Source organism: Dasypus novemcinctus, chromosome 31, assembly GCF_030445035.2.
Source record: "Dasypus novemcinctus isolate mDasNov1 chromosome 31, mDasNov1.1.hap2, whole genome shotgun sequence".
Classification (NCBI taxonomy): Eukaryota; Metazoa; Chordata; class Mammalia; order Cingulata; family Dasypodidae; genus Dasypus; species Dasypus novemcinctus.
The window spans coordinates 25363165-25375655 of record NC_080703.1 but is presented as its reverse complement, the minus strand read 5'-3'; the positions used below and the strand labels follow the sequence as shown (position 1 = coordinate 25375655).

At 52.1% G+C, this 12491-nt stretch overlaps 1 protein-coding gene across 1 annotated transcript in view; it reads left to right on the top strand.

The window, feature by feature from the left end:
* Positions 1 to 12491, top strand: part of GPD1L (glycerol-3-phosphate dehydrogenase 1 like) — a 70812-nt gene that overhangs the window by 19325 nt on the left and 38996 nt on the right. Inside the window, exon 2 of the mRNA XM_058290760.2 lies at positions 8631 to 8808. Within this exon, the coding sequence (XP_058146743.1) occupies positions 8631 to 8808 (178 nt within the window). The remainder of the gene's footprint in view (positions 1 to 8630; positions 8809 to 12491) is intronic.

Sequence of the window (12491 nt, the reverse complement as noted above, 5' to 3'; positions counted from 1 at the left end):
TTGTTCCTTTGCTGGAGTCATACCTTCCTTTTTCTTTGTGTGGCTAGTAGTTTTTGGTTGATGTCTACACATCTGTTCTTTTTTTTTTTTTTAAAGATTTATTTACTTTATTCCCCCTCCCCCATTGTTTGCACTTGTTGTCTGCTCTCTGTGTCCATTAGCTGTGTGTTCTCTGTGTCTGCTCGTCTTCTCTCTAGGAGGCACCAGAAACCAAACCTGGGACCTCCCATGTGGGAGAGAGGCACTCAGTCGCTTGAGCCACCTCAGCTCCCGTGCTTTGTTGTGTCTTTCGTTGTGTTTCCTCTTTGTGTCTCTTGTTGCATCAGCTTGCTGCACCAGCCTGTCGTGCCAGCTCACTGTCTTGCTCACCTTCTCCAGGAGGCCCTGGGAACCGAGCCTGGGACCTCCCGTGTGGTAGGCGGGAACCCAATCGCTTGGGCCACATCTGCTTCCCTAGGCATCTGGTTCTGATGCTGTTTATTACTCTGATGTTTGGTTTCTGTCTCTTGCCCAGGGATTTGCTGTTAAGTCGCTGCGTGCGTCCACTCTTCTTCAACTCTTGGTTCAACATGTTCTAGATATTAAGGACTGCCCCTGTTGAGCTGCTCAAACCAGGGCTAAGGACCCGGTGACGGGGTGCCGGCCAGTTTCTAAGGGCCTTGGAGAGGGTAGCAGTAAAAGCACCTGCTTGCCTCATTTATTTTATTGGTTTTCCTTCCTCCTGCTCTTTCCTGGTCTGGCCAGAGGTGGCACTTTTTGGCAGACTTCTCCCTCAGACCCCAGGTGCTAGGGGCGCTGCGTTCAGAGCAGCCCCTCAGGTGGGTGGGCGGTGGAGAAGCAGTGACCTCAGGGCTGGCACACAAACCAGTTCCTCCCGGGTTGTTCTCTACCCTTGGCTAGTTTCTCCCTCCAGCTCTTCAGCAACCAGCCGGGGCAATAAGGAGGGTGCTGGGGAAGGCAGATTAGCTCTAGCTCAAGTTCACTGACACGGGCAGATCCAGGCTGCTCTTTTGTTCTGCCCCTGCCTGGGTGCACGGTGTGAGGTCACAGCGCCCCTGAGCCTCTGGTGTGTTGAGCTTGCAGAATGAAGAGTTTGGGTAGGATCGAGCCTCTCTCTTGCCAGCCTTTTAACAATGCCATATCAGCCTCCCACTCCTCTGCTTTCTTGAAAAGTTTACTTAAGAAGAAAACTTTACATCACCGCTGTAAATAGCATAAGTAAAAAGGTAACAAAAAAAAAAACCCAGTGGAATAAAAATAAAACAGTGTGATGAAGCTCTTGCTGCCGTCTGCCAAGGCTGGACGCTGAGGTGCCTGTCCCCTGACTTGGCGAACAAGGAAAACTAGCACACGATGGAGAGGAGGGAGGACATCCTGGCACCCACACGAGCCGTTCTGCTCTCCCCCAGCAGGACCAGGCAAGGGGAAAAGGGCACAAGTCTCCCGGTGGCGACGGTGGTGAGTCGTGTAATTCGGGGTAGTGCCCAGCTGCTGGGGATACCCCTGGCCCCCGTTCCTCACTTTGGGAAGCTCTGGACTCGATCATCCTGAAAGGGCCTTCACGCATCCTCCGGCCACCCGGCGTTCTGTGGATAGATGAGCGGTGGCCGGTGTAAGGACCCGCACCAGGCTCGGCTTGTGCAGTGCTAGAATCAGGGAGAGCTTCGATGCGGTGATGGTACGCCAGGGCCAGCACTGGCCAGTCCATGCACAAGCCACCTGAGCGCACCGTGGTCAGTACTGTGATTTCTTTCCTTTGAAGCTCCGTTCTGATATACCTGTGCATGTTTTTGGACTGGGCCACTCAGTCCCTTTTTTTTTTTTTAGAGCACTTTATGTCATTTACAAGTAGACTCTTGACCCTCCAATAAATCAGGACTTCTATTTACCCACTGTCTTTGATCCACTAGGAAAGAGATCCATCTCCTGGAGAGGTTCACCTCGGTCAGCAGCAGCTTGTTACCTGAGTAGCAAACACATTCAGTTCCATTTCTGTGCCCCAAGAAATGGGGGTGGAGAATACTTTTATATTACTTTTTGAGATTTTATAAACAACACAGTGAGAGTGGACAGCAGGGAAACGATTTCATGCAACAAAGAAATTGAACCCAAAGAGGCTAAAACAAATCAAAACATTGGGTTTTGAGACCTGATCTCTGAAAAGAGGTTATCCTGTGAATTATTCAGAAAGAACAAGGCTAGGTCTTGTGGGGGCTGGGGTCTTTTCCCACCCTCCTCTCCTTGCTCGGTTACCCCTTCAATTCCATGGTCACTCCCCCAGCCCCGAGCCCCTCCGTCCAGCCCCATCCCTGAGTGGGAGATCCTGTAGCCCGGCCTAGAGTTACGTGGAGTTTCCTCTAGTTCAGGCGGTTTTAACCTTTTTTATTCCATGGACCCCTTTGCCAGTCAGTTGAAAACCACGGACCCCTTACTAAGGCCCCACAATATTGTATATATATATTTTTATTTTCCCTTTTCTTAAAAAAATTATTTTTTATGTGTATTATTTAATAAATATATCACATCCACACTAACATGTCCCCACAGGAATAATGTTTTTCTGAATTTCTATTCAAGCTCGCGAGCCCCTAGTTAAGGACCCCTGCGCTAGCTGTTTCAGGCGGGCTGTATTGGGGTGTCCGTTAGCTATTGCTGCAATCCCCCTCCCAACTCAGTTGCTTAAAATAACAAGCATTGACTATTGCTTGTAGGCTGGGGCTGTGGCTAGGCGGGTGCTGCCTGGCTGGACCAGGCTCTCTCCTGTGTCCACAGTAGCTTTGTTTTATTGGGAAGCTCTGCTGATCTGGCCGGGCGCACTCCTGTGTCTGCAGTAGCTTCATTGTAGGTGGGAAGCTCTGCTGGTCTGGCCGGGCGCACTCCTGTGTCCACAGTAGCTTCATTGTAGGTGGGAAGCTCTGCTGGTCTGGCCCTCACCCCTGTGTCCACAGTAGCTTCATTGTAGGTGGGAAGCTCTGCTGATCTGGCCCTCACCCCTGTGTCCACAGTAGCTTCATTGTAGGTGGGAAGCTCTGCTGGTCTGGCCGGGCGCACTCCTGTGTCCGCAGTAGCTTCGTTGTAGGTGGGAAGCTCTGCTCATCTGGCCGGGCTTTCTCCTGTGTCCACAGTAGCTTCATTGTAGGTGGGAAGCTCTGCTGATCTGGCCGGGCGCACTCCTGTGTCCACAGTAGCTTCATTGTAGGTGGGAAGCTCTGCTGATCTGGCCGGGCTTTCTCCTGTGTCCACAGTAGCTTCATTGTAGGTGGGAAGCTCTGCTGATCTGACCGGGCGCACTCCTGTGTCCACAGTAGCTTCATTGTAGGTGGGAAGCTCTGCTGATCTGGCCGGGCTTTCTCCTGTGTCCACAGTAGCTTCATTGTAGGTGGGAAGCTCTGCTGATCTGGCCGGGCTCACTCCTGTGTCCACAGTAGCTTCATTGTAGGTAGGAAGCTCTGCTGATCTGGCCGGGCTTTCTCCTGTGTCCACAGTAGCTTCATTGTAGGTGGGAAGCTCTGCTGATCTGGCCGGGCTCTCTCCTGTGTCCACAGTAGCTTCATTGTAGGTGGGAAGCTCTGCTGATCTGGCCCTCACCCCTGTGTCCGCAGTAGCTTTGTTGTAGGTGGGAAGCTCTGCTGATCTGGCCGGTCGCACTCCTGTGTCCACAGTAGCTTCATTGTAGGTGGGAAGCTCTGCTGATCTGGCCGGGCGCACTCCTGTGTCCGCAGTAGCTTCATTGTAGGTGGGAAGCTCTGCTCATCTGGCCAGGCTCACTCCTGTGTCCACAGTAGCTTCATTGTAGGTGGGAAGCTCTGCTCATCTGGCCAGGCTCACTCCTGTGTCCACAGTAGCTTCATTGTAGGTGGGAAGCTCTGCTCATCTGGCCGGTCGCACTCCTGTGTCCGCAGTAGCTTCGTTGTAGGTGGGAAGCTCTGCTGGTCTGGCCGGGCGCACTCCTGTGTCCGCAGTAGCTTCATTGTAGGTGGAAGCTCTGCTGGTCTGGCCGGGCTCTCTTGTGTGTTGGGGTTTGCCTGGGCTGGGCTCTTTCCTCCACGTGGGCTCTCGTCCTCCAGCAGGCGAGCCTGGGCTTGGCCAACACTGTGTCTCGGCAGGATTCCAGAAGAAACAGCAGCAGCACCCAAGGCCCCAGGCTTGGAACTGCCTTATTGTCCTGTCCCTTTTGCTGCAATCTCTTGGCCAAAGCCAGTCTCCAAGGCCAGCCCAGCTCCAAGGAGGGGGCACACAGACTCTGCTTCCTGATGGAAGGAGCTACAAAGTCACATTGCAGAAGGGCTGGCTGCAGAGAGGGATGGAGATTGGGGGCCGTTTTGGCACTCCAAATTGGGAGCTCGCTTCAGAAGCCACAGTGAGTGACAAGCACGCCCAGCACCTGCTACCCCAGAGAGGAAAGTCTGAGGTCCCCTGGAATTCCAGAAGTGTATAACTCTAATGCGGTTATCCGTCCTTCACTTGTCTTGCCTCTTTTTCTGATTGTCCCACGTGCGCTGCATGTACTCTTCACAGCCCTCATTTATGAGGCCTTTTTGCTTCGCACAAGGAACAGGGCACCTCTTGGCACTGTCCCCATGTCCTCCCCCTTTACCCTGCGTGCGTCTGTCCTTCCTCGTGGCTCTCTCAGCGGAGGATTGAGCGCGGGAGTCCTCTCAGGTTGCACTTGGGTCCTTGGCATGAAAGCACATCCTTCCACACACTCGCCCTCCCGTTTCCCTCCACCTCATCGCAGACAGAATTCTGGCTGCCTTTCAACTGGTAAAGTTTGATTTTTAAACTTTTTATTGGTTGATCACTTTTTTTTTTTTGCCCATAAACTCCTTCATTTTAATTAGAGAAGTTGTGGGTTTATCCCAAAAGCACATATAAAACATGGGGCTCCGCTCTGCCACCCTCTTATTAACACCTTGCATTGCTGTGGAACGTTTGTTACAATTGATGGAAGCACATTTTTATAATTGAACTATTAACTTAGGATTCCCTGTTTCTGTTGTGCAGTTCCATGGATTTTTTTAAAAGTTTTTATTCTAGTACCATAGACAGTATAAAATTTCCCCCTTTAGTCATATTCAAATACATATTTCAGTGCTGTTAATTATGTTTATAATGTTGAGCTATTATCACCACCAGCCAGTACCAAAACTTTTCCATCATCCCAAATAGCAATTGCACATTTTAAGCTCTTACCTTCTATTTCCTACCCCTACCCTGTCTCCTGGTACCTTTTATTCTAAATTCTGACTCTTTGATTACCTGGTAAACTTTTTTTTTTTTTAGGTTTATTTTATTTCTTTCTCCCCCTTCCCACCCCCACCCCCCATCTCGTATGGGCTTGCTGTCTGCTCTCTGTGTCTGCTCAACTTCTTTTTTAGGAGGGGCCTGATACCAAACCCAGGACCTCCCATGTGTAGAGAGGTGCTCAATCTCTTGAGCCACCTCTGCTCTCTGCTTTGTAGTGTCTCTCATTGTGTTTCCTCTTTGTGTCTCCTCGTTGTGTCATCTCGTTGCATCAGCTCGCCACGCCAGCCCATCGCGCCAGCTCCCTGTCGTCTTTAGAAGGCACCGGGAACCGAACCCAGGACCTCCCATGTGGTAGGTGGGTACCCATATGCTTGAGTCACATCTGCTTCTCAGTGGTAAACTTTCAGTGCAGAGCTATCCCCAGCATCTAGCCCTAAGGCTTGGCCAGTGGGTGCTCAGTAAATATTTGCTGACTGGGATAAGTTAATGAGTTAACGAACAATTGAATGAAGTGATAATGAACCGGAGAGGAGGCAGAATGAGCCCCTGCTGGCTCCCATCGTGAATAATGTAACTGGAGTTGCTTTTACTCATTTTTGTCTTATCATTTTAAGCCCCATTGAACCCCAAAGGAGGCACAGGCATACTCTGGTGGCTTAGTTCTTAATAGTTCCAATTTTCATTTAGTTTCTTTTTTTAAGAAAAAAACCAAAAACATTTTTTAGAGCAGTTGTAGATTTACAGAAAAATCTTGCAGAAAGTACAGAGTTCCCATAAACACACCCCCTCCCGTACACACTTTCCCTTTTAGCAACATTTTGTTTTAGTGTGGTACATTTGTTACAATCGATGAACACACATTGTTATAATTGTATTATTAACTAAAGCCCATCGTTTACATTAGGGTTCTCTCTTTGTGTTATTCAGTTCTATTTTTTTAATTGTGGTAACATACATACAACATGCAATGTCCCACATCAGCCCCTTCCAAGTATACAGTTCATCGGTGTTAATTACATTCAGAATGTTGTGCTACCTTCCAGTACTAACATTTTTCCCTTCTTCCTTAAGCATTAATGCCCTACCCCACTCCTGGTAACCTCTCTCATTTTAGAATTTCTTAACTCCTTGAGCTGGCATGAAATAGATTTGCCTCTGGTTCCAAATGCTTGGCTTCCCGAGCCTTGGCTGAATAAGGAGAAGTATAAGGGATAAAAGCAGCAGCGAGTACAGGGCGGAGCGAGGAGCAGCGAGGGCGCGGCGGGGAGCCCCTCGGCTCCCATTTCCTTTTCCACTTGATTTACTGGAGTTGGACTAGCCCCTCCCCGCTTTCCAGTGGCTGCTGCGTCATGTGTCCGCACCCCCCCCACCCCCCCCCCCCTGAATCACATTTGTTGTCTTTGACCTTGTGGAAGTTATTAATGCCAGGGACACTGTGAGCGCTTGTCTCCCTGTGGGTGGTGATCAGCTGTTTCCAAGATTAGAATGAAGGTGACAGTAATGGGGCCGTCCTCAAGCTCTTTTTTTTTTTTTTTTAAGATTTTTTATTTTATTTATCCCCCCCCCCCCCCCCCCCCCGTCTGCTCTCTGTGTCCATTCACTGCGTGTTCTTCTGTGACCGCTTGCATTCTTGTCAGCGGCACTGGGAATCTGTGTCTCTTCTTGTTGCATCATCTTGCTGCATCAGCTCTCCGTGTGTGCGGCGCCACTCCTGGGTGGGCTGTGCTTTTTTCACACCAGTTGGCTCAATGCGGGGCACACTCCTTGCACGTGGGGCTCCCCTACGCGGGGGACACCCCTGCGTGGCAGGGCACTCCTTGCGCGCATCAGCACTGCGCACGGTCCAGCTCCACACGGGTCAAGGAGGCCCGGGGTTTGAACCCTGGACCCTCCATCTGGTAGGCGGGCACCCTCTCAGCTGAGCCAGTCCACACCCCAGGCTCTTTTCCACGGAGGGTCAGGGGAGCTGGCTGAGGGGGGATTTAGCTCCTCCCCGTCCTGCTGGAGCAGCGTGAGAATCTCACAGGGAAAGCCAGGCCGCGCGGGTTTTCTTCGCTGGCCTTCTCTGAGGGGCCTGCAGGGGTTGTCACCTGGGCCACTGTGAACCCTGACACCTGTTCCCCTGATAGAATCGCTGGGAGCGTGGCCTGGGCCTCAGGGTTTTAAAAAAACCTCCAGTAATTCTAATGTACAGCTAGGTCGAGGACCCTGCTTTCGTTTATCCATTCTGTCTCAGGGTAGGGAAAACAAGGAAAATCTAGGTAAGAATTACTCGCGTTTTCCGGGTGGTTAAAGCACAAAAGGCGTCTTTGCGGGAATGAGCTGGAGTCGGGTGGGGATAACTGAGATGGGTCGGGGCGTGAGGGCAAACGCCTCCAGCACGGTCGTCTGCCTCGGCTCCGTCCCCCTCTTTACTGTCGCCCGCCCCGGGGCTACTCCATCCCACCAGCTTGTCTTGGGAATAGTTTTTCCAAAAAAGAATGAACCGAAAACACTAATTCAGACACCTGAATGTGCAAGGTGTTCTCCATCGCGACAGGAACGTTGCCTAGGAAACGAGCCAGTCCCCAGGGCCGAGTCCTGACGGAGAAGCTGAATGGCTCAGCCGGGAGCAGTGTCCACCCCCTGGCCCAGTCAGCCCACATGGGGTTCACCCCGCCCGGGCTGTGCGCACGGCAACCCTGCTGTGCAGCCGCGAGATGCAGAGCTACCTCTCTGTTCACCAGACTTACCTTATTAACCGGAGTCCCTTCTGCCCAGCGGGAAAGGCTGTGGGAAGGAAATGAATGTCCAGAATCTATTTGGTGGAGAGTGACACAGAGAAATAAAGGAGTTTGGGGGCCAGGGGCGGCCCATGGCCTTCTCAGGAACAGACCACTCAGCCAGCCAGGCTCCACCCTTAGCCTTTTTCCTTTTCTGGAGTCTGCTCAGCCCCTCGTCTTTCCATTGTGATCCCACCTCGGGCCCCTTGTAGTGTATCTTACAGTTGCTACATTTTAATCTCCTCGATGAGTTGAACAGTGTAACCTGGTCTCATTGGAAGCACAGCAAACCCTCTAGTGTCATTTTCAAGCTGTCTTTTAAGTGGGGTCCATTCTGCCCATGATAGGCTGGTTTTTACTCGTGTCCACGGGTCTTTGACCTTGTACCAAAGCTTTGACCGCTTACCAAATTCTGGAGCTTCTCTGATCACGAGGCACGGTATCCCCAAGGGGAAAGCAACCAAGTTTCCAATGGTTGGAAGCCGATACAGTATTCCAGCTTAAGCATCTGGTGCTTGAATCAGGACCAGAAATGTGGTGCTTCTAATTTTCAATCTAATGCTCTTTCTCTTCCTAAACGAAGTTAATTTTTCCCCCCTTTTTCCATGGTTTCTTCTGCAGGGGTTCAGCTGTTGCAAAAATAATTGGTAATAATGTCAAGAAGCTTGAGAAGTTTGCCTCCACGGTCAAGATGTGGGTCTTTGAAGAAACAGTTAATGGGAGAAAATTGACAGACATCATAAATCACGACCACGAAAATGTCAAGTATCTCCCTGGACACAAGCTGCCAGAAAATGTGGTAAGACTTTGGCGTGAAAGGTACCTTTGGGCTCATTCTGCCCAGCTACGGTATAGCACGTGGGATGCGGAGGGAACGGGAGAGCCCGTTCTCTTTTGCCTTCCTCCACCAGGCTGTGGTGGGTTGGGTGGTTTGGTTTTCCTGACTCTGAGCCAGTCACACCAACAGCCTTACCTTTGGCCGCTCGTGTCCCCAGGAGCTCCGAACACGTCCTTTCTAAGCCCATGTGATGCTGATCAGCTCCCCAGACCAGCGCATGCCCTGATCTGTAATTAAAATCAGGGGTAAGGCCTAAATTGTAGGAGGTGATGGGAGAAAATTGAAAATTGTATGGCTGCCGGTTTAAAATTCAAGCTGATTAGGTCTGGGAGGGGAAATAGAGATTATTGCCTGGCCTCATTCCAGGGACCTGCTGGGGAAGGAAGAAACGAACAGGGGAAAGGAAAGGAGTTGCTTGCTGGTTGGAATTATAAACTTCTGTTGTCACATTCATCCCTTGATAGTCTTTTTTTTTTTTTTTAGGTTTATTTTATTTCTCCCACCCCCACCCTTTGTTTTGCACTCGCTGTCTGCTCTCTGTATCTGCTCGTTGTGTGCTTTCTGTGTCTGCTCATCTTCTTTTTTTAGGAAGCACTGGGAACCGAACCCGGGACCTCCCATGTAGGAGGGAGGTGCCCAATCACTTGAGCCACCTCTGCTCCCCGCTGTTGTATCCCTTTGTGTCTCCTCGTTGTGTCACCTCATTGCGTCATCTTGTTGCATCAGCTCACCACCCCAGCCCACCGCATCAGCTCATTTCGTCAGCTCTCTGTCTCGCTCTTCTTCTTTAGGAGGCACCGGGAACCAAACTCGGACCCTCCCGTGTGGTAGGCAGGTACCCAACTGCTTGAGCCACATCTCCTTCCCAATAGTCTTTCTGTAATGGTCTGTTTGACCATCAGACAATGCTTTCTGCCTGATTTCCTATGGTTAACCTGAGAAACTCATCTTCTTTGTTAATGAAAGGGCCTTCAACTACTTTTGCTCCTTCACCAATGTGACTGCGCGCGAAGCTTGGTGTTGGGTGCTGGAGATGGACAGGGAATAAGACGGCGCTTCAGGGAGGCAAGCAGGGGAGACAGTTGCAAACCAATAAGCGCGTGGAAGTTTGGAGACGCAAAGCCCGGCAGAAGATTTTTATTCGGCTTTTAGTGCTGGCGCTCATTCTTGTCAAGTTCTGCTGAGCAGTTTGCGTGTGTTGTATTTAAGCCTCTCAGTAACCTTTTGGGCTGATCCTGTTGTTTTCCCTATTATCATGCCGATTCTGATATGACTGGTGAGGAAGCGAAGCCTCGGGGGAGTGGATGAGCTGCCCAGTCCCTCAGTGAGGGGTGGAGGGGGGAATTAAATCCTGGGGACACATCCCCAGACCTGCTGCACCAGGCGCCTTTGAGGACGACGGCTTTGCCCTCACAGTCACTGAACTAGAGCCCGTCAGCGTTTCCCCACATTTATTCCTGGGCTTACTGGTGGGAGGAGAAAGGGCCCACAGAGGCGTGAGGGTGGGAATTAAGTTAGCCAAATGGGTGATGGAAGAAGCAGCTATTCCCGCTGTAGCCAGAGTCCTCCGAGATCGTCTCTAGTCCATCCCTGGAGTAGAAAATTCCCCGGAGCTTCACTCTTCTCATCCCTGCCAGAACTGATGACTCCTTCCCTTCCGGAGGCCACATGCGTCTTTCTTACGTTAGTCCCACCGTGCCCTGCGCCAGCCACTTGCACAGCTGCCTCCCTGCAGCAGCTGGGCATTATTGATGAATTCCAAAAAGAGGTATTGGACTATGTTTGTGAACTGGTCTTTTCTTCTGGGCATATTAGATTGTATTAGATTCAGAGGTTTCACTTTTGCTTGATTAAATAATGATTAAGTGGGAAGCGGTCTTGACTCAACTGATAGAGCATCCGCCTACCACATGGGAGGTCCGCGGTTCAAACCCCAGGCCTCCTTGACCCGTGTGGAGCTGGCCCATGCGCAGTGCTGATGCGCACAAGGAGTGCCCTGCCACGCAGGGGTGTCCCCCGCTTAGGGGAGCCCCACGCGCAAGGAGTGCGCCCCATAAGGAGAGCCGCCCAGCGCGAATGAAAGTGCAGCCTGCCCAGGAGTGGCGCTGCACACACGGAGAGCTGATGCAACAAGATGACGCAACAAAAAGAAACACAGATTCCCGTGTCACTGATAAGAATAAGAGTGGACACAGAAGAACACGCAGCGAATGGACACAGAGAGCAGACAACGGGGCGGGGGCAAGGACGGGGAGAGAAATAAAAACAAATAAATCTTTAAAAATAAATAAATAATGATTAAGACTTTGATTGGACCCCGTCAGAAGGATTTCGAGTCCCTGCCCCCTTTGTGGGAGGGGACGCACAGAGAAAACCACACGGCAGAGGAGACAGTTGGAGTTTTTTGTTGCTGGAACCCCAGGAAGTAAACACACAGGGGAAGAGAGAAAGCTCCATAGACCCGGGAAGAGAGAGCCTGAGAGTCTACAGCTGAGCTGGTGGAGAGACCAGAGCAGCCGAGCCCAGAGAGAAACGAGGCCCAGGAAGAGAGAAGAGGCTTACCCCAGCCTCCAGCTGATACTGGAAGAGGCTGGGACCACGGAGCCTGAAGAGGAAGAGGAAGCCTGAACCCTGGCAGACGTCGGCAGCGGTCTTGCTCCAGCACGTGACCACAGACTCTGGTGAGCGAAGTGACTCATGCTTTATGGCCTGGTGACTGTAAGCTCCTGCCCCAATAGACACCCTTTATGACAGCCAGCAGAGCTCCGGCGCTCTGCGCCAGCACCCCTTTGGCTGACACGCACGCCCTTGCCCCAGGCGCTGCGCCCCTGGCTTTCTGGTGCTTTGCTCACCTTAGCGCCAGCAGGCTGCTCTCCCGTCCCCGGAGCACAAGGCCCGTCGGCCTCTCACGAAGCCAGAGCCTGTGTGGGCAGCAGGGAGGGCGGGAGGCGAGGGGCTGGCACGGAGCAGAGGAACCCGGGCTGCACTCCGAGCCTGGCGCCCGCCCAGCCCTGCGTGTGGACGTGGCGGGGGGGAGAGCAGGAAGGGCCCCTCCTGGGGGGCTCGTGGGTGCAGAGCCTGGAGGTGCGAGCCAGGGAATGGGCGCCCCTGAGCGGGACGCTGTGGCTCCCACTTCCGTGCTGGGGGAAGCGGTGGCCCCAAGGACCTCCCGTGTGCGTCCTGAGAGTGGGGCTGCAGGGTGACAGCAGCACGGAGTGTCGTTTGCTAGTCACACCGGTGGTCCCCGAAGCGGTGGCCCCAGCCTCCCCTCCCCGCGCGCGCGGGAGAATTCCCACGGCCTCTCAGCCTTGCCCGCGCTTGGCGGGGGATGCACGGAAAAGTCTTCTTTCTCAGGCTGGGTGGGAGCTACACCGGTGTTCTCCTTCTTTAAACAATTCTGCATGTTTTCTATGTGCTCCATGTCTGTATGTACGAATAAATCATTTTACAAGATGAGAATGGCAAATGGGTTGGTGGTGAGGCGTGCACACCCGGGAGTCGGATCCCCGCACTTTGAATCCTTGCAGTAAGCCTGCGCAAACGATGTCACCTCCGTTAGCCATGAGCGTCTCATTTTTTTAGGTACTGGGACGGGGATTGGACCCCAGAGCCTGCGTGAGGGAAACGAGCACTCAACCACTGAG